At 38.6% G+C, this 21944-nt stretch overlaps 1 protein-coding gene across 1 annotated transcript in view; it reads right to left on the bottom strand.

Annotated features, from left to right (window-relative positions):
- ARID2 (AT rich interactive domain 2 (ARID, RFX-like)) overlaps positions 1-21944 on the bottom strand; it is a gene marked incomplete at its 5' end in the record, with an annotated part of 98708 nt that overhangs the window by 14312 nt on the left and 62452 nt on the right. The window contains 9 exons of the mRNA XM_010190637.1: positions 5994-8857; positions 9212-9411; positions 9871-10005; positions 12777-12852; positions 13596-13760; positions 14129-14338; positions 14419-14515; positions 15421-15671; positions 15755-15821. Of these exons, the coding sequence (XP_010188939.1) occupies positions 5994-8857; positions 9212-9411; positions 9871-10005; positions 12777-12852; positions 13596-13760; positions 14129-14338; positions 14419-14515; positions 15421-15671; positions 15755-15821 (4065 nt within the window). The remainder of the gene's footprint in view (positions 1-5993; positions 8858-9211; positions 9412-9870; positions 10006-12776; positions 12853-13595; positions 13761-14128; positions 14339-14418; positions 14516-15420; positions 15672-15754; positions 15822-21944) is intronic.

Here is a 21944-nt window from a genome sequence, read left to right as displayed (position 1 = left end):
TACTCTGCTTACATCTTCACAGCTCTGATCCTGAACAGCTTTAGACCTCAACTGTAAGGAAAGAAACAACAAAGTGCAACTTCTACCATCTCACATGCAGGTTGATCTGAAGTGTTTTTCTGCTGCTCTCTATCGATGTTGTGGACAGCAGTTACAAGGCAAGGAGTTAATAACCATCGCAGATCATACGACACAGTAACACAACCAAAAGGACAGCAAAAAAGCCTCTTCAAAACCAAAATGCCTCCCACATCCAAGCATAAATCTTGATAAAAATATGGCAAAAATCAGCAAGCCTCCTGAACACACCACAGCTACAGTGTCTGTGAGAAGCTGTGAGAAAGCACTCGAGCCCATTAGTCGTAACTACAAACTATTTTTAATTCAGCAATGATTTTCTTCATGTAAATACCCCTAAGCTATTTTACAGACTGCATAATCACAATGTAGCCTTTAGCAGAAGGTAAACACAAGTGGAGTCTTTTAGGATCAACGTCCCTTGAACAAGGCATTTTAAAGTGAAGCTGAAAGCAAAACAGTGTCCGCAGTACAGCTTGGTTCAGTCTTCACTTGGCCTCCTGATACCAGTGCATTACGGTGGCCTTTATGTGACTTTTGCCCCTATAAAACTGCTGGTTCATTTAATGTGCTGAACAGAGAGTGAGCGTACTGAATTAATTCAGTATTTCATTTAATTCTCATCATTCAATGTGTGGTTCACGCATTATTTATTCCACTCTAAGCAAACCCTGCAATTAATCCAGAATGATGAATTTTCTCAAGGGTTGTTCTGGCAAGCCCTCCTAGTGGTATTCAAAGGTTTTACCACCATCTCATTAAAAATTGTTTATTTTAAACAGGGAGATTTGAGATGTACAACACAAAATGTTACATGCTGGAAATGAAAGAGCACAGGAAGGTAAACAAATTTCCAGGACAAAAAGTTAAAATTCTATTTCCCCTCCAATTTCTTTCTATCCTTTTTTTTTCAGTGAGGAAAAATAAAGCTGGTAAATTGAAAAGAAATGTGTAAAAGAACTGTAGTTGTTGTTTAGAATTCTCTTATCACCGATGTACTGTAAACTACAGCAGTTTCACTCAAACTTGCAGCATTAGGTGGTTAAAACTTCCATGCATTTTAAAGTGAAATTTATTGCTTGTCTATTCTCTGTGCCGATTACATTTTAAAATTGACAGATAAAGTTACCTTTGTTTTCCTAGGTTTTATTTTAGAAACACAAGTTCTATACTCAAAACATGTCAAAGCTTTCCTCTTCGTTCAAGGGACCGTAAATACTGCTCATTTTTGGTTTTTCTCCCTCCTCTATTTTCATGTATCGATTTAGCAATGCATGATACACAGGACATCACTAAAGTTAGGTGTAGTCCTTGTTTTTCAGAAATGAAACTCCTGTTTTCGAGAAATGTACCTCAAAATACTCTCTATGTGCTACTTAGTTTACAGTATTGATATGCAATGATTTTGTAAAACCACTTCTTTCTTTACCATACAAAATCACGACAGAGATTTAATTTTTCCTAATGAAGTACTTCTGGGAGAAGTAACACTGAAAAAATCTTCCCATGGCATAAAGATTTTACTAAACTTCCTCCTCCTGATGATCCCAGGTTCTTCAAGAAATCAAACTCCCAGTACAAACCCTTCATGCCTGAGCAGTCTCCTTAAGGAACAGAAACAGATCCTACAGCCTTGCTTTTAATAGGCGGGGGATTTTCTCTCTAGACTGGGTGACTTAAGATTGGGAAGTCCATCATAGTTGTGAAAACAGAGTAAAGCTCAAAGCTTTCTGCTGACTTGGACTGTTTACAGAACATAGAAATTTATTTTCATGCACACGAGCTCCCCATGTGTTAGGAGTAAGAAACCCAACGGCTCAGGGCCAGAAATGGCCTTCACCTCTGTAACACAAACCCAATGGTACTGTTCCCTTTGTGTGTTAATGGATAACCCTATTTCAGCATGACACCTGCCCATTTTATTTAAAAAGCCCACTGTGGCACCAGCAAGAGAACACAGTGTCCCGGTGTGATGGGGTCCTGGTGACACACAGAGCCATGTGCAGTTTAAAAGCATCAGGCTGCATTTTCTTCTCCCACCATTAGTATGTGCACACCCACAGTAAACACAATTAACTCCACAATAAATGGTTAATTATTAGTAAAAATATTTTTAAAGCATCATAGGATTTACGGTTTGGTATTACAAAATTTTGTTTAGCTTCCTCACAATAATGAACATGTGTAAGAAGGTAATCTGTAAGCTGAAAATGAATATAGCAACATTTGAGTGTGAGGAAGAGGTCAGGTGAACAGGTAAGGACTAGAATAAATGTTCTTTTCTGGTTAGATTAGTGACATTTAAGTCTCTTTGCAACAGTGTGCTTCACAAATGAAGAGCAATAAAAGCACAGAGATTCTGTATTTCAGTACTTCCAGCTGGGAAACTCATTTACTCTGGAGCCAGGAATGAATTACAGCTCCTGGAGCTGCACACCTGCTTTCTGGTGCATGCTAATTCTCTGCTTCCCCATCAGCAGAGCAGGAGCAAATAGTTCAGGCAATACTCACACGGCTTTTGCCACCTAAATTTCCACACAAGCTTCAAGTGGGTGGCCTTAAGAGAAATGGGTGTGCATGGTTTATGAGGGGATGACAGTGATGAGCAGGGAAGTGATTACTTTAAAAGTCAGATAAGGCAATTTAAGTCAGATTTGCTCACTCTGAGGAACTTGGCGTGGTATCAGAGCGGTCCTTCAAAACACAACCATTTGTACAAACCAACACGGTTATGTTCAACAGATGTTTAGGAGGCATTTGAAGAGGCATCAGAAAAAGTGGAAAAGAAAGTGCACAGGTAGGTAATTGCTCATTTCTTTTTCGTCCACTGGTCCTGCACAATGCCCCAGGAAAGCAAGAATCCAGGAACACCAAAACAAAAGAAAAGGAAGCCAAGGAAGCAAAGTTCCAGTTCTGTCTCCTCTCAGACTACATTTCATGAGCTGACAGAATACAGATGAAGGTAAGGAAAAAATTGCAACACTGTATCCTGTGTTCCTCTTCTGACATAACCCATATACCCAATTTTTAATTAAAATTACAAAAACACAAAAAATAAAAATCTCTCAAGTCAGTATCTACGTAGTTCTTTTTCAATTAGTTCTGCTGAGGTGTACAATTAACATGGCATGATCACAGGTTATGCACAGAAGATACCTGTACTTGTCTAACTGGATTTCAATAGCACTACATGGGCTGTCCCATAAGCAGCAGGTATGTAATTTCCAATATTTTAGTGGGCCATTTAAATCATCATTTCCCCCCAGGCATATATTACCAGCACATTTCAAACTACCATTCATGTAACGAAACAGATCTTCTCTTAACTTTTACAGTCCCTTAAGGATTATTTCACTCTTTTTCTTGCTTTCCTTAGTTTTCATGTTGCTGTTCCCTTTCTCCCCTATTTGTTTGCCCTTCCTTATCTTCAAGTCAAGCATCGTCCCCCTCTCTCTGCAGCTCAGGACAACTAGTCCTGCTGTAGTTGCATAAGCAATACTCTCCTCCCTCCTTTCAAAAAGGGACAGGAGAGCTGCTTGTCATACAAGGAAGACTGCCAAAACAGGAGGGAGAAAATAGGAGATTATACAGGGCCTAACCTCAAAAGAAGTCATCATTAAATCTCAAACCGCGTTAATGGACATTTGGCTACATATTAGTATTGCTGCATGTCTTCAAGGTACTCCTAAAAGCAGAATTAATACCAGAAATACTCAACATCTGCTTTTCCAGCAAAATAATGGCTATTCCAGCCACTCAGCAACTTTGAGGGGACAAAAAAAAACCCAAAAAACCCCCAAAAAAGCTGGCCAGCATGCTTTTGGTACTGTTTGCAGTCTGCCACATTAATGTTAAAGGAGTGGCAAAGTTCCTTAAAAGTCTTCAGCCAAACTGTGACGCTCACTGTATCTGAACAGAGTACTCTAAAGTGTGTTCTATTCCAAGTCAGTACTCAGCCCTATCGTGATAGACATGACTCATACATAGCCATGTGTAATGGTTAAGGCAATTAGCTAACAAATTACGTTGTTCACCAAGGTCAAAACTAATAAACTCCTTTACTCCCACATTCCTGTAACATGGAAGCAAGCAAGGACATCCTATGAGCCAGCTTCCACAGAAGCAGACATTACACCAAGTTGTTTTGATCCGTACATACCCAGCTGGCAGCATTTCTGTTAGTACAGGTAATGGAAAATGCAGGAACTATTAATGATAGTGATATTAGTGACAGTGTAAAGAAGAAACTGCCAGCACAGAAAACATTCTCCTTTTTTCTCCATTGTCATGACAGAACATCTAATCCAATACCAATTAAATAGTTAACTGTATTGACTTCCCTCTTCTCAAAAATCTTAAAATCTGACAGTTGTTTGAGACACAACTAAAAATTCTTGTCAGCCACATGTCCAGGGAATAAACAACCACAGAGAGTATTTATTCCATTCCAGAGACACAGCCATACCATCTTCTATTGCAGCCAACTACTTAGCAAAGCTGTAACAGAAATTCAAACTGCGTAACAGCTAAAGACACCCACAGTAAAAAGCAAGGCATAGCTTGCTTTTTTTCATCCACACTAACAAAAACCCAGTTCATTGCCCCTATGCCGCCAAAAGACACCTTCATTTTGGTCAGTTCATTTCTAGTAAGAACAAAGATAAATAACATATTAGAAAAACTAAGATCTCTCTGATAAAACCTACATGTGAGTTTAAAGACATTTTACAAACATAACTCTGTGTGGTGTGGCAGCTACAGCAGAAAAGAAAGAAAAAGAAAGAAAACTTATTAACAGCTGGTCCTGACTTCCAACGACGACACGAAGGGAAGTCAAAAGAGCTTTCAACAGAAACCTAACTTGACACAGAAAGAGCAGTAGCACTAGCCATCACTTGTTAAATTTCGAGTTCCAGCTCTGTTTAAGCCCATAAGGTCTACACCTGCTACCAAAATAAATAAAAGCTCAACCAACCAAACAAAAAAAGATAAGGAATAAAAGGCTTTTCCCAATCAAGGTCAAAATGCACCAACATACACTCACGATGTCATTTCTCCTCTCCATGGTCTGTCAGATCTACTGCTCTATTCTTTTTGCTTCACGTTTTGTTGAGAGAGATTTTCTATCCATGTACAAAGCTAAAACGCATTCTACAGACTGAAACAGTCTTGAACATGATTAACTGTACTTGTTAATGCTCACACAACTGATGGCCATGCCTCATGTCTAGTGAAGTGTTAGAGAGTAATGATTAAAAAAAAGTTGATGGGGGGGGAAACCCATTACAACAACATAAAAAGCCCTTGTCAAAGTTTGTCAAACAGGAAAAAAACAGACAATGCTTAGTGTATCAATAAACATTACAAATATTTGCAATAAACAAGCATAAATATTTCAGCAGATTTACAAAAGAATACTTTCCATGACTGTAGTGAACATCTGAAGCAAGCCTTTCAAGACCACCTGTAAAGGTAAGAACTTCAACTCATTTCAGCAAGCCAGAAGCAGTTGTGGTGATTAACTTGCACAGAAGACATATTCACCCCTCCCAGAAGCAAGAAAGATGAAGAATACAACGCAGAACAATTGTGACATTTTTACAGGACTATAGAACAAATCGTTGTTGTTTTCAGAACAGTTAATCCTTTAAGGGAGCATTCACTGAGCAGAAGTTCTTGCCTTACTGTGTATTATCAAGCTACAAACTATTTTAATTCCACTACTGTTACTGACATCGAAGAAGTATGCAAACTGTTAGCACTCTAGTCCGTAAAAGAACAGAAACCGTAATTTTCTGACTATTCTAAATACCATGCAAGACACATCGACCGAGTTTACACTTTCACCCACATTATTTCACAGCATTAGTCAGAATGACAGTTGGAATAAACAGAAAAAGAACACTGCAACATACCTGTGTGACCATGCTTTGAATATACGTGGTTGGATGCTGCTGCTTTTGTTGAACAGCACTTTCTATTGCTACTTTCGCTACAGTGCTTGGATCCGCTCCAGCTGGCACAGCAACCATAGTTGCGCTGCAGCCAGCATTGTTGGGGTCACTGATTGTAACAATTCTAACTCCTACTTTATTTGGAATTCCTGGAACAGTTTCCCTGTCATTATCCTCTGCTGGCCTCTTTGCAGTTTTGCATTCTGCTGTGCCATTAGTAGACCGAACTTCGGATGACAGGGTAGACTGGGACACTCTAGGTCCTGAGTGTGGAACTGCTATGATTTGGTGCCCCTGTATAACAGAGGCTGTAGATTGTGGTGAGACAACTACACTTGGGCGTTGCTGAGGCACATCTGAATTCAAACTTGAAGCTAGAGGTCCATTAGGTAAATCAGTGTTGGTACCACTAAGTTGCTGGGTTAACAGTTTCGCAGCCTCCTGTGTACCGCTTACAACAGGTGAACTACTCAAAGTTAATACAGGCCCATTAGAAATCCTTTCCCCTTGATCACCTTTGGCAGTATCTTGCTGCGTGGCATCCAAATTCCCTTGTTGTTCCACTGAAGATATCTCACCATTTCCTACATGATTGGAAGTTTTGTGATTTGGAATGTTTTTGCTCAAATGAGAATCATCTCCTTTATCAAAATCACAGATTCCATTAACTAGGGGCTTCTTCAAATCACTTTTAATTTCCTGTGTGTCCGTTTGTTCAAAGTTCTGCTTTCCGGGAGCTCCGTTCTCACCCATTTCTAATGACGGCCCATTACTTATTTGTGAGCACTGATTGGCCTCATTCTGAGTTTTCCCTGAGTTAGAAGGAGGTAGACTGGAGTCACTATACTTTCTCCCATTTAAAAGACTTCCCACCTGCATTTCATTTTCTTTTGCATCCCCATTGCTGGTGTTTGCAGCTCCTCTTCGGCAGGAAGGATTCTCCATAACTTCAATTTTACGTTCGTGAATGTGTAAACCTGTTGCTTCCTTTGCTTCTTCCTCCTTTTGGCAAATTATTTTATCACCTTTGAACGGGGGAGCAGCAGTACACGGTGATTGTCCAGCTGAAGGTGCTTGAGTAGCTGGAAGCGTCTGCACCTGAAGCCCAACTCCTGTCTGTGCTCCACTCACTGCAATTACTGCTGGAGCAATGATTTGCGTTGCATTTCCCTGACTCACAGTTGCAGTAGCAAAACTCGTATTTGGCACAACTGTTATCGTAACCTGGCTGCCAGCAGACCCTTGGAAAATAGTTGCTGGGCTGTTTGAGATCAACTGACCTGGCAATATCTGTAAATTAGAAATGGGTACTGTTTGTACCGCCCCTTGGGGCTGGATTGAACCTGGGACCAGCTGAACATTTTGCTGTCCAACTAGCAGCTGCTGAGCTGGAGACTGTCCTTGAACTCCAAAACCTGGTGCCTGGTTATTAGACATCTGATAAACCACCTGCGGGCTAGGAGCTCTTGCATTGTTAGGTGGAGGAATCTGCGGAGCTGGGAGTATAAGCTTCCCCCCTGGAGTCGAGGGGCCTCTTTTTGGAAGAAGCAGTTGTTTTATCAGACTAGACTCACCAGAGTTAGGCTGGCCAACTCCTGTATTAGCTTGCTGTGACTGAACTTGCATTTGTATCGGTTGTTGTACCTGTACCTGCTGCTGCGATGATGCTGGTGAGTGTTGCTGCTGCTGCTGCTGCCTCTTTACAGAAAGCATCTGGCTGACAGTAGGAGGGGGTCCTTGCGACTGAGGAGTGGTGGATGAAGATGACATAACTGCAGGGACTTGATTATTTGTAACGGGACCTGGGGATGGTGACGAAGACGGAGTAATGCTTGGCTGTCCAGCCAACTGGACAGTCTGACCAGCGGGAAGAGAAGCTGGGTTAGCAAGCACTATTTGATGGATGGCTGGTGCATACGGTTGTCCTTGCTGAGCTGGCTGGCTTACGATCACTACGCTTTGCTGGGATGGTGGCGGAGGCTGCTGCTGTGGCTGCATTGGCTGCTGTACCACGGCAGGTGGACCTTGATGAGATGGCAGAGGCTTTGGTGCGATATTCTGAAACCCCACTCTGGATGTTGGCGGGTTTTGGACACCTGCGATTGTAACCACCTGCCCAGCTGCTACTTGGAAATTCTGAACTGTGGTGGCAGAAACAATGTTAGATGCAGAGGTGGTGACGTACTGCTGTGGCGCTATGATGACTGTATCTTGTTGCTGGTTACCAGCAGAGGACTGCTGAGATGACGTCTGCCCAGGCTGCGATGATGTGCTGATTAGCTGCTGACCCTGTGAGACTGCTGAACTGCATGCTGGTATGTTTTGTACTCTGCCAAATATATGACCCTGAGGTACAGCTTGCTGAATTACCGTAACAGGAGTGCCTGAAGGTATCTGTCCTGGTACCACTGCATGCAGTGGAGACTGTTGCTGAATTACAGGTTGGTGGTGAAGCAATGTCTGAGAACCAACAACAGTGACAGACGGCTGTTGTCCTGTAGTGCTGTGATTTTGATTAGAAGCTTGTGGTGCTCCTCCTACAGCAATAGTAACAGGAACTGCAGACTGGGGAACAGAGCTCTGTATTACTGTGGCCTTCACTACTTCACAGGATATTGGACCTTTATTCTGTATAACAGTCATTGGAGCATTTTGTTGCTGCTGTGTATGAACAGCAGGATTTTGCGGAATTCTGGAAACAGTCTGTGCCACAGTATGAACACCTTGAATTGGAAAAGACATCTGTGTTGCTGTCAAAGTTGAAGACTGGTTAATAGGGGTCCTCTGATAGTGACTTCCTACGCCCGGTAGCCCATGTGGAATTCCTGTTGAAATAAACGCAGTAAAAGTTTGGAAGCAAATATTATTTCAAAAACCACATTAACATAACAATTTTTTTAAAATTCAAAGCTTGACTTTTATAAGAAGCTGTTTCTCTTCTTAGCTATACTGCACCTGAATTAATGATGCAGCAGCAACGGCTTCTCTGCTGACTGACAAGTTTATGGCTTATACATCGAGTATTGAAATGGCATGCAAGTACATACGCAATACTAACACTACTAAATAAAACCAGTGGCCCTGACTTGCAACAGTTCCAAACTATTTTCAAAAATGTTTGTCTTTCATTGTCATTTAAGAATCAGTGCAAAACATTTGGTATTTAATTAATTAAAAACCTGCTGGCGAAGGAGACGAAGACACATCAGGAATTGAATCAACCCGGACAACTGGGGTAGACGAAGTTGGCTGCTGCTGATAGTACATCTGAATGGGAAGTGGTATAGCTCTTCTTTTCACTCCTACCACATGTATGTGTGCTTGACCGTTGTTACTTGGATCTTCTACTCTCTTCACTGTATGATTTGGAAAGACAGTTCTGCCAAACACAACATAAATCTAAGTTAATAAACACAATAAATCAATCCTCTTACAATACTTTTGTTTAAATTAACCGATCTTGTGCACAGAGTAACTGCGCTTATGGCTGCATCTTTGCAATATAGCAGGATTCTCCAATAGTATCTGAGTATTCATCACTGAGAACTAACAGGTCCATCAGATGGTTGGCCAAGATCTCATATGAGTTAAGTAAAACCTCCAGAAACTACTTCAGAAAGAATTAAAAGGACTACAAGCAGAAAAGGAACCCTATCAAAGATCCTGAAATAGAATGAAACAAATTTAAACTCTAAACATTTGTTTCAACTAAAATTTCAAAACTGGATGTCTTTCTAACTCAATTCAGTAGATCTTTTCTCAAAAAAAATCTAAAGCTACAGGTTAGTACTGAGCACATACAATTGCTTCTTTGTTGCTGCACGAATTTTTGTCTTACCGCAGACATTTATAAAATCCAGTTGATGTTAGGATTCCACCTCGAGCTAATTTACTACAGGTGGAGAGGTATTCAGAGTACATTTCTGCTCGAGAGACTGAGCAATCAAGATTCACTTCAAAATGTGCATTCAACCTGAGGAAGAAAAAATAAACTATGAAGCAAAATATAGAGAGAGTTACTTTTAAAAGGGTTGTTAAAACACTTTTGTCTGTATCGCGGAGACTTTCGAGAACTGATAACAACATGGAAAACAGCATTTTAGTATAATGTCTTGTCAAATGTCTGTTCCATACTTTCTCCTTCTCACTGATTCAACACAGGACTCCTAACACATGCAATCAGATTTACATGCAGTATCTTATTTACATATGTAATAAGCAAAATAGTCTCTACGTAAGCCTTTTTATTGTATATTCAGAAACTAAACAAAAAAAGAATGCATGGTTTGGTGATGTCTCCTCCCCGCAGCTCTGCTGTTATTCCTTAGTAATTCTACTTTAGCAAAAGATGGACCAAATGCTAGCTAACTTGTTATCAAAAATTTCTATCAACATTTGTATCAAAACCAAGACTTTTGTTAACCGATCTGCTAATGCAGTCCTACTTTAAAATACAAGTAAAACCAGAGGCAGAAGAACACCCTCAACCCTGTCATTCTGATAGAGGTGGGAAGGCAGGAGCTGGGGGACGGGGATTCCAAGCGAGCAGCACACAAACACTCACTCACTCTCGTTCCTGGAGTGCCACGCTACACAGACTTCACTAAAACCCTTGAACAACCTGTTCTGCCTAACATTCAATTTCCAGAGAGATAAAGTATTTGTTTCTCCTACAGCCTCTTCACAAGCACACAAATCATCCAACCCATAATCAGGACACTGTGAGAGAAGGAAACATTTTCTATCTGTTTGATTTTATTTCTTTAAGAGACATTATTCCAGCCTACAGACATGGGAACAGTCCATCTGCAGCAGCAAGCGGAGGTAAGTAATAACTCCCACACAATGTTCAATACCAACACCAGAATACAGGCTCAGACAGAATAAAAAATATCTTAATTGTCAGCATTTACTGTATGGTGATAGCACTTTGGAAAACTACACTGCATTCTCCTTTGTAGAGTTCTACACTCCCAATATAACTAGATGCTTCGAAAGAGAAAAAGCACATTATTACATTCTTTAAACTGTGTTCTCTCATAACCAATAAAGTACAATGCCATTTCTCCTGCAGTTGAGTTACAATTTTATTATTACAAAACCTGAGATAACACTGTATAACAGAAAGTCTAGGTACTAATTAAATTCAGCGCATCAGACAAATGACTGTCCAGTTGGGTATGGTGTATTAGGCTGACAGAGGTACCACTGGTACCAGCAAAGTGAAGATAATCAGGATTCATAACGGTGAAATGAGATCAGCGATTAGCACTTCACTGGCATGCACGCAGAGGACTCCTACTCAGGCTAAGCTGGCTAATAATATACCCAGGAAGGTCAGTTTAAATACCTTGCCGTTCTGCTGCTTCTGGGAGATAATAACTTTTCTAAATTCTACCACTTCAGTTTACTCATTTTTCCATTTTTCTCAACTAAAACATACCATGAAAATCTACATGAATATAAGACACTCCACGTTAGCACTGATGAAAATGCCTGGAAGAAGCTACTCCTCTGCTCTTAGTTTGCTGGGGGTTTTTTGGCAATACAGTTAGTATTCAAGGAGAATTTTCAGGACTAGATGTTAATTTTTATTTTTCATTAGCTTGTATCTACTTAACTGGAAGAAAATCAAGTACAAAATAGTAGTATTCAACACTGGCAGCTGCAGAAGCACACAGAATCAGAAACAAAGCAGACATCCCAAATCTTCCTGATACAATGCTCTATGGTTTGAACCAGCATTTTCTGACATTTTTTAGTTTAGTAAAACTAATTCACGACGGTTTGACAAATTCTATCCACTTTATCTTGAAGGCTCTTGTCTGATCAGTAAGAAAACTGATGAGCATACAAGTTGTGAAGCAGCAGAGGCGGAAGGGTCTATCGGGAACTGATTACTACAAGTATTTAGAATGTGAATAGATTTACATAAGTCAAATAGTTCAGACAGGTGACCCTCAGCCCATGTGAGAACCACGGGTGGAACAGTTTTTCCTCTAAATATCTCACAACAGCAATACTAGTTGGAAGAGAATTTGGATGGAAAAGGTTTTGATATTCCTTAACTTGCTCGAGGTTCACAGGAACACAGGAGGTTCCACTTAAATTTGAGAAGAAACTTCTTCTCAGTGAGGGTGACAGAGCACTGGAACAGGCTGCCCAGAGAGGTTGTGGAGTCTCCTTCTCTGGAGACATTCAAAACCCGCCTGGACGCCTTCCTGTGCAACCTCATCTAGGTGTTCCTGCTCCGGCAGGGGGATTGGACTGGATGATCTTTTGAGGTCCCTTCCAATCCCTAATGTTCTGTAATTCTGTGAGGTCCACAATGATCACATCAGAGTTTTGTGGGGTCTAGCTTCATAATTTGATAATTATTTTTATATTGGTGCAGTAATACAGCAACACATCACCAGATGAAAACATTCATTAAATAGATAATGCTGCCTGATAATTTGAAAAATAAATAAAATCAAGATCAGAGTTAAAAATAAAATGAAATTCTATTCTAAGAAAGAAAACAACTAATTTCAAGTATCAATTGTGGAAGAAGGAATACTCTGGTTGAGTTTTTTCATTCATACTTCTTCAAAGCAATGACAGAACGGTTTTGCTTTATACTTTTCAGAAAAATGAGTCTAACAGTAAATAGAAGCAAGTTAGAAAATTCTGAGACCCAGGAATACAGGCATTTTTCTTTGTTGTTCTTTTCCTTAAAGTATTTAAATAGAACTATACACTTACCACTGACATGCAAATTTCTCACTGTCTATTTCTACTATTCCTGGTGGTGGAGCAACATGTGGTGCTGTCCTAGAGGCTGCGGACAATGAGAGGAAGAAGAAAAAAAACCAAACTTGCTGAAATGATTTTTGTTCTCCTGGATGAAGCACTTCAACTCTGTGACTTTCACAATATATACTACTATGTGCTTTTATTAGTAAAGACAGGATGAGGTACCTATGCTACTCCCCCTAATAGTTAGCTGTGCCATCAATTTCCAAAGTGCCAGTATTTAATCCCAAAATAAAACTGCAAAAAACAATTACAATTTCATTTACAAATAAGAAAACACTTTTTAAGCTTCTAAAAATAGTTAAAATTTAGTTCACATCACAATAAGGTGTTTAGCAGCTTCAACGGAGGCATGATAATGTGTGTCTATCTTACCTCTGCAACTGTAACAAATACCATATGTTACAATATTCTGTGTAAAACACAATATAAAATGGACCTCTACTTCTCTGCAGATCAAGGGAACAGTCTAGAATGGATACTTTCTCTTTCCACTGAACAAGTTTAAATCAGTATGTATAACTCAGAAAAACTTTCAGGCTAGCAACTGAAAAATACTCAGATTCTTTTAGAGCTTGTTTCATAACAGTTTTGCCTAACACAGCTTTGTATTTGCTTTGTGAACAAGTGTCTGAAAAGGATACCATATGTTATGCATAATGCTGTACTTATGTATGTAAATTACTCAGAAACCTACAGAAGACAACAATTACAGATGCTATACAGGAAATTTTTCAGAAGAACATGTTCTCTGGCAGTGCCACTGACCTGGGACGCCTGCTGCATGGGCCTGTGAAGAGCCATGGTCCATCACTTGCGGTCTGACATCAGGTACTTGCTGGCTAACACACTGATGTTCAATGAGCTTTACAGCAGTAAGTGCATCAGGTCCAAACATCTGGATGTCCATAGAAACCAGACATACTAATGTATCTAAAGTATTAAATGTAAAACCGACAATGACATTAGGACAAGACAAATGCTGCTGGGATATACTGCCATGTGTTTAAAGTTGCCGTGTGTTGAAAGAAAAGAAGCCTCTGGATGCTTCTGTAATTTTATTTTTTTTTAAAACACAGTTTATGGCATTAAAAAAGAAAAAAGTTCTTCCTCTCCTAGTTATTGGCATCATCAATTTCTTGAGGACACAAAGAAGAAATTTTAGTAAAATTCCCTATTCTAATATCTATCCCTAAGCTGCGCGCGCACACACACACTACATTTTTAACCACTGAACACAAAACATTCCCAAGTCTTTTTTCCTACCTAAGTGAGAGTAACAGATTTTGCTTCTCCCTTACCTATGCTCTTCTCTACTTTAGCAATCTTTGAGCAGGCCACTTCTCCCATTTCTGTGAGCATGTACAGCACCTCAAGTGCTGAGATTACAAGCAGCACATCTGGTAGTGTGAGATGACAAATGATCTCTTTATAGGATTCTTGATCCACATATTCACAAATTAAGACACCATTATCTTCAGCCTTACAAAGATTTGCCAAGATTTCCATGCCTGAAGAACAAATACAAAACAATTTTAAACAGCAATAATCACAATTCTAATACAACAACAAGAATAGCTCGAGATCTTACCTCTCATTTTTAAAAATCTATCCCGTGACATGAGGCATTTTGTAACAGTGTGAAACATTAGATGAGTAGTTTTGAAATCAACAGGATCCAAAAGAAGCTGATGAGAAAGAAAAAAAAAATCTGACTAACACTATCCATAGAGTGCTAATGGCTCAAATCCTTAAATTTGCATATTAGAACGTAAGATCCAAAAGGGTTTAAATGCAGCACATATAAATGACATTTGTGTTCTCAAAAACAGAACCCTGTGAGCTTTTTATTGTCGCTAGGATTTGGAGGTCCCTCTTCCTTTTCTGCCCTGAAGTAGCAGTATAATTTACATTTTCCAGTGCTCAGAATAAGGATAATTACTTTATTCCCAGGCAGTCAACAGTATACACAAACATTTTAATATCCAATAAAGAACAGAACTTGAGTAACGACAAACATTCCTCCCTAAATACTATCACAATCATCCCTCCTGTTTCTGTCTCTTTCTGCTTCTCAATCAGAGCTCTCAGACGTTATAATATGTAACATTCTCTTATTAAGAAAAACTAGATAGAAGGGAAATGAAAATGCCATCTTTTTTCAGTATTCAGCAGTGAACCAATACTCCAAGTCTCATTCTCTGATACTAGCCATTCTATTTAAATTTACCTGTTGTAGCCTAAACTATAAGAAATATCTGAACATATCTACCTACGAAACCTGTGTGCTTTATCTGCACAATGACATGACAGAGCAAAATAGTGTCTTTTATTACATTCAAACCATTTGCACTATGAATATCTTGTACTTCCCTATACAATCAGTTTTCTTCAGGTGATTCTATTTTAGCAAAGTGACACAGACAGTCTGTACTTTTGTTGTAGCTCTGAACAGTTGTTTTCAAATCGCTATTCTCAGATTCAGAGAATAATTTATTTCCTGCTTCATCCAACAATCAAGAAAAAAAATTCATTTAATTAACACTGTTTTTATCAAATTATATTTTAATTGTTCTGTTTTGAAGCACATTACCTCTGCTGCAATATTTCCCAGCGTGTCAAGCCCCAACTGCCGTAGAGAAATAAAATGACTATGAGCAGAGAGGAGCAGGAACCGAAGACAAGTACGATTAGCTGCCAAAAGTTTAACATTTCCCTCTTCAAAAGAAAGATTACGTAAAATCACTGCAATCTGAAGTACCCGCTGCCCTTCAATATCATTAATGCCCAATTTGCGAGGTGGATGAAATAAGGATTCCCAAATCCATTCTTCTGAAGGAATATCTACAAAGTAAATAAATACATTTTAGTCCTTCCTTTGCTATATTACCAACATTTAAGTATTAAGATCAATCAAGATGTCTCACCTTGAGATTTGCTTCTGTCTGAAATTAGATCCCGAACTTCAATATCCTCAACAATATCCTTCCAAAACTGAGGAAAGAATTAAAAATACGCTTAATTTCTAGGAGATTGTATTTCTTTAATCATTTTTATTTCTATTACATTAAAACATTGCAAAAATATGAAAAGGGCTGCTCTTTTAAATATTTCCTAGTACCTTGATTCACCTAATAGTAACCACATTTTTCACTCATGGGATGATAGCAACATGTTCAGTACTTTATATTCAGAAACTCTTCATTTCGAGCACTAGGAGTACACATTCATGATCAACCAACACCACCACACAAGTGCTTTGCAGAAGCACATAGTTAAACTATAGGGACAGTTTTCCACAAACAATTAGAAACACAGCAATTATAATTGGAAAACAAGTACAGTTCCTGCTCCTTCGCCTCCTACAATCGGTGAACTCCTCTCAGTTTCAGTACAGCTTAACACACATCTAGAGAGACTTTTTAAAGCTTCTGCTATGTTTTCCACATCAGTATAAATTAATGAAAAGAGAGAAGCAACAACCACCATCACCAAAAACCTTTATAAATGTAAGCAAAACAGAATGCTTCAGCAGACTGGAATTCACATTTCTTTACAGATATATGGCCTGATCTGTAAATGGTTGTTATGTCACTAGTCTTGTTGAAATTCAAGAATCAATCAAGCAATTAAGGGTTGAAAGCTAATAAAAACACACATTGTGATGTATATTAATATAAAAACACACAGTTATCCACATTCTAATATGTATACTATAACAAAAATAAAAACATTGCTTTGACTAATAAAATTTTATACATTCTTTTGACTCACTAATGAAATACAGCTCCTCTTTTGGCTATGATCACAGAATAAAGCCACAAATATATCTGGATAAAAACAGAAGGATGCAAAGCACAAATAGCTGAACAGCAGGAGAAATTTTGTTATGCAAATGTAATTACTAAATTACAGCATTCATACCAAGCTTGACACTATTATTTTCTTGAAAAGTAGCATACTACAGATTTGCTAAATTGGAAGGAAAAGAATTTTATTTCCCACTGCAATGCTGCTAAATGACATCCAAGCACTGTTTAGTAAAGAGAATTACTTCCACGGAAAGGATTATTACCTCATTTTAGCAAAGACAAGAACAGCCAGATAAAAGTCCAACTTCTTACTACTTGTGACAAACAGATTTTTCTACTTAATGCTGAGGCTGCCATCAAGAGCCACAGACCACCAAGGCATGCATGGAAAATCTGCACAAGGTACTTCATTTGGAGCTGCCTCTACTTTCTCTCCTTTAGAGGAGGAGACTCCTTAAGAAAGAGGTTTCAGTCATTATTTTTAAAAAGCACACAGAAAGTGGAAGTGGCCAAAGTTAATTGCAATACAATGTTAAAACTTCTGTCACACATTAGATGTTAAAACAGCGTCACCACATTTTGCTAGCTGAACCTTCCAATAATCCACTTTTCTCCACTTAAACACAGAGTCCAAAATGAAACTTTTAAAAACCTCTGGCAACATAAAGTCATAAAAGACTAAGTGTTTCTATCTGGAAGGCAAATCATCCTGGACATGTTCTCAGAGGGATGGAAAATGAGGATTTAAGGTTTTCTGCAAATAAAGACACTACAGACACTGCTAAAGATAGAGACTCAAAGTACAATGTCTAAAGATGAAGTCTGGAATACATTGCTGGAAAACTGCACATCTCACCTAAAACTTGCAGAATCAACAGATCCATGGTGGTTGCTTGAACAACTCAGAAAGCCTCCCCTTCCTAAAGAAGCAGTCTGTCAAAAAATGCTAATTCTCAGCCGAGATAATCTTTTTCAGAAAAACAGAACACGGCTCCCTTCTGTAAGTTAAAATGAGAGATACACCAAGGCACTAAATGAAGTTTACTTACACGTAACTGTTATTCTTCAAATTGTTTCAGTACACAGTCACGCTGTGACCATAAGCTGCTAACCACTCCAACTGGAGACTTTTTCCCTGAGGATTACCCAGAGGGTATGTACAAGCCCTGGTACCTACGTGAAGTGCACCAGCACACTGTGCATCCCCCACAGCTGCAGCCCCTCAGTCCCAGTGATCCAGAAAGGCTCTTAAAGCTCTAAGGAAGAGAATCTGCAGGACAGGACATGAATCTGCAGACAACACAACTTCAAAAGGGAAAATAATAAAAAAAGAAAGACATAATTTTTTTCCTCTCGAGAGTTTATTACTACATAGAGCAGCGCTGTGGGTGATAACGCTCACCAAGAATCGTGTTTCACCTGTGGAAGTGCCCCAGAGACTTTCACTTGCTCAGAACTGCAGGTTTGCATTCCCAAAGCCAGCATCTGTCATGGGTGTTTCAGCAACTGTGAAATGACTGCTGCAGTAGCACTCTGTGAGCACTCTGCAGATTTTAAGATTTCAGACGATATCGCTCCAGTGATATCACCACAGAATTCAGAAATATTATCAAAAATACAGTATTACCAAAAAAACCCTCAGAAATAATATTCTACATCCTCCATTCAAACAAGCTTAAACAACTTATCAGTTAAGTAATGTTTTCAGAAATCCAAGCAGCTACGACACAACCTATTATACGTGGCATTTAATGTATCTGTTTTAGAGATGGGCTGCTAACTATAGAGGGGTCAGGATTTCCCAGGGCTTTGGCTGCTGACAAGTGAATAGTGAATAGGAATTCTGCATCTTTCACTCAGAGGACTCCAAGAAACCCAAAGCAGATTCCAGGACACTGAGGACCTCATCAGAAAGAACGAAAGACAGAAAACAAAAACATCCTTGATAAGATTTTCCAGAATGTAAAATGGGCTTTCCATTCCTGAACTGGAACGATGAAGCTTCTTAATTACAAAACCCCTTACAACACAGTAGGGAAAAACCACCAGTAAAAAAAAGAATAGCCTGTTGTTCTGAAAGTTATCCTCTGATTCTGGTGAAATACAGATGTTTCCATGTCTCAGACAAATCTTCACACTGGAATCATGTGTCCTGCCAGTAAATGATCAAAAAACATGCCCAGTTTTATTTCCAAAAGGATTACCTACAGTGATCACCACCCTTTACTCCTAAATAAAGATGTTCAGATATCCTAAGTGCAGAATGAGTCTGCAGGCTCTATTGCTTTTCTATACAAGGAAAAATTTTGCCTGAATCGCTAGCTTTTTTTTGCATTGAAGTAGACAGCTCTCAGTTGACTCAACATTTGCTATCCTGCCTAAGCAGTAAAGATAGCCAAAAGGGATAGGGGTGGGCAAAGAATGACAAGATGGAGGACAGAATTAAATAACCTACATACAATGTTTGCGACCTGTCTGCAACAAGAGAACAAGGCAAAACACCACAAGATTTTCACTTGTCCAAAAGAAAGGCAGAAGTGGAAAAAGATGAGTCAAGTCAAGCCTTCTGGACATTCCTTCGAAAAATGTACTTATATCACAGAGGCCAGAAAAAAATCAATTTAACATCACAAGCAATTATTTATTCTCTATTATAAATTACGGATAGATGCAATCTGATACTATGTATCAACAGAAATTAACAAGAAAGGATGAGAAAGTGAAGCTCTTTATAAACGGTCACTCCTATAGATGTATTTCCATTATGACGACACACTGGTAATAGGAATATAAATGCCTGACTATGCAACACCCAGATGCCAAGATAACAGACAAAGGCAAAGAACTTGGTTCACATGCACAGTCTGATCACTGTCAGTAGCCACACTCCTTCGGAAAGTGTTGTACAGTTTTATACAGAATTCACTGGAAGTCAGATTAACCAAATTACTGCCCATAAAAACAATGGACATTTGAGTCCACAAATAATGTAATGTAGCAATGATCATAACTACTTATTGTCCAAGGGAAATATGAGAGCAATTGGAGTCAAGTCAGCTTGGCATCACTGTGAGAGACAAGAAAGGTGACATTTGCAAAGTATTTCATGCATTTAAATCATAATGGTCTCCCTCAACACACTGAGAAAGATTCAAAGAATAAATGCACAGTAAAGAAAAATATTATTAAACAAGTAAGAAAGAACTGGACAACAAAATAAGAACCAGAGAAGTAGAGCAATACAGAAAGCACAAAAACTGCATGAGCATGGATTTTGGAACCCTACAGCTCGAAGAGGCCTCAAAAAGTCCAAGAACATGAAAGGCAAATTCTTAAGCTGAAGTAAACAGAAATGAACAGTGCTTGAATAAATTCAATGCAATTATTAATATACTATATCAGATAATGGGCAGCTGTTGGAGACGTGAAAGAAACACCTGGAAAACCAGCTAAAACTATCTGATTATCAGCATGCTACATAAACAGGTCACTCTTAAAAGCCAAACTATACTCACAAGTGAACCTTGCTAGCATCAGGAAATTCAAAGAGAAACAAAACAGGTAAAGATGGGAAAGCTTCCAGAGAAGATGAGAAAACATCTGAGCAGGATGAGTGTCACCAGAGCTTGGCGATGGGGATTTCAAAACACAACAAGAGGAGACAGGAGATGGCTGGCTAAACGCCAGTTGTTCCAGTCCTTAAGTAAGGACATGCAGTCAGTCATTCCAGCCCACCACGGATTTCAGATTATTGACAGCACCAGGGAAAAATCAAGAGGGGAGAAAGCAACAAATTAACATAGCTATAAGGGATAACAGCAGGTTCAGCTCAAGTGATTTTCAAATTCTGACAATTAATGGAACAGACTCATTGACTAGTAAAGACATTTGATTTGCTTTAGAGAGAAGCACTGTAGAAAGAGGGAAAATATGTAGCCCTGCAGATAAAATAATGGAAATTATTTTTAAAAACCTTATGTCTGGAAAATTTGTAACGTCATAGGGACTAGCAATTTTTTTTTTAAAGGCAATTGATTCCCTCAAAGTTGAGTACAAAGAATCAGGTTATTTTTCACCTTCACCTTCAGCTGGAACAGTAGCGATGCAACTAAACAAGCAAGCTCTTTTGTTCGTGAATATGACATTAGCAAACAAGCAGACTGTTCTGAAAAAGTCAGGATACTGCAATATGTAAAGCAGAATTATTTAAAACCAAAATTAGAGAATAGTAGAATATAAAATCAAAGTACTGGTGCTTAAACAATTGACAAATTCTTTATCATAAATTAATACAGAACTGAAGAGCTGACTGAATGCCAAAAACCAACAGTTACTGAGTACATATTTAAGAGTGGGAAAAATACCAACAATGATGCTGTACTACTGATGTGCAAAGATGCAGTAGGATGGAGAAAAAAAATACAAAGAAAAAATATATTGACATTTTTCTTTATTGAATACTAATTTTAAGATACTAATGTGAGTAAGACACTAAAAATTAAATGAAGCTTATTTTAAGCAAACATTAAAAACTTCCACAAAGCATTTTAGTCTAAATACATACTTCTACAATTACCCTCAGTGTCTGTATAAAGACACCGAAATACAGAAAGTAAACACCTCTATAAAATCCAAAGTTCCATGTTTATGTTCAGATATTTCAATAAGCAGGTGAAGGAGCTTGGAAAAAGTTAGTACGAGTAGCTATAAATGAAATGTCAAATATCCTAAACACATCTCATAGATAATTTCTATTTGATTATATTAGAAAAGCTATTTTCAGCTAACAAAGGCTATGAGTAGTTTCAATTTGTTCTGTTTTTGCATAAAATTGACATATCAACACTTAAATTGACCTTCAGTAGCCAAGACTTCAAGTTTACAGTTTCTCTATGAATACTGAATGTAACCCTGAGAATAATTTTCAGAATAACGTCAAGATTTCTAATATTTCTCAGCCATTTCCACCTCCCCAACCCTAGAAATCCAACCCATGAAAAATCCACTACGGTCTGAGGGTAACGTTTATAAACTCATCAGAATTTCTCAACTCTTATTAGTTTAGAATTAATGTGTTTAAGAAACTGCTTTCCCAGCCCTACTTTCTATTAATCTCCACCACTCATGCTCTCATGCCATCACTATACTTTAATTTGTAATTCTGCATTTTTCCTCTCCCATTTAAAAATGCTTTTCCATTTTCATCTTTACACAGTTTTCCAATCTGCTGCCACTATAAAAGAGAAACAAACAGGAACAATAACCTTACGAAATCAAGACACAATCAATCAGCAGCAAAATAAAA

The sequence above is a fragment of the Mesitornis unicolor genome, unplaced genomic scaffold (genome assembly GCF_000695765.1).
Source record: "Mesitornis unicolor isolate BGI_N332 unplaced genomic scaffold, ASM69576v1 scaffold23900, whole genome shotgun sequence".
NCBI classification, from domain to species: domain Eukaryota; kingdom Metazoa; phylum Chordata; class Aves; order Mesitornithiformes; family Mesitornithidae; genus Mesitornis; species Mesitornis unicolor.
This window is presented reverse-complemented; position numbering and strand designations above follow the sequence as displayed.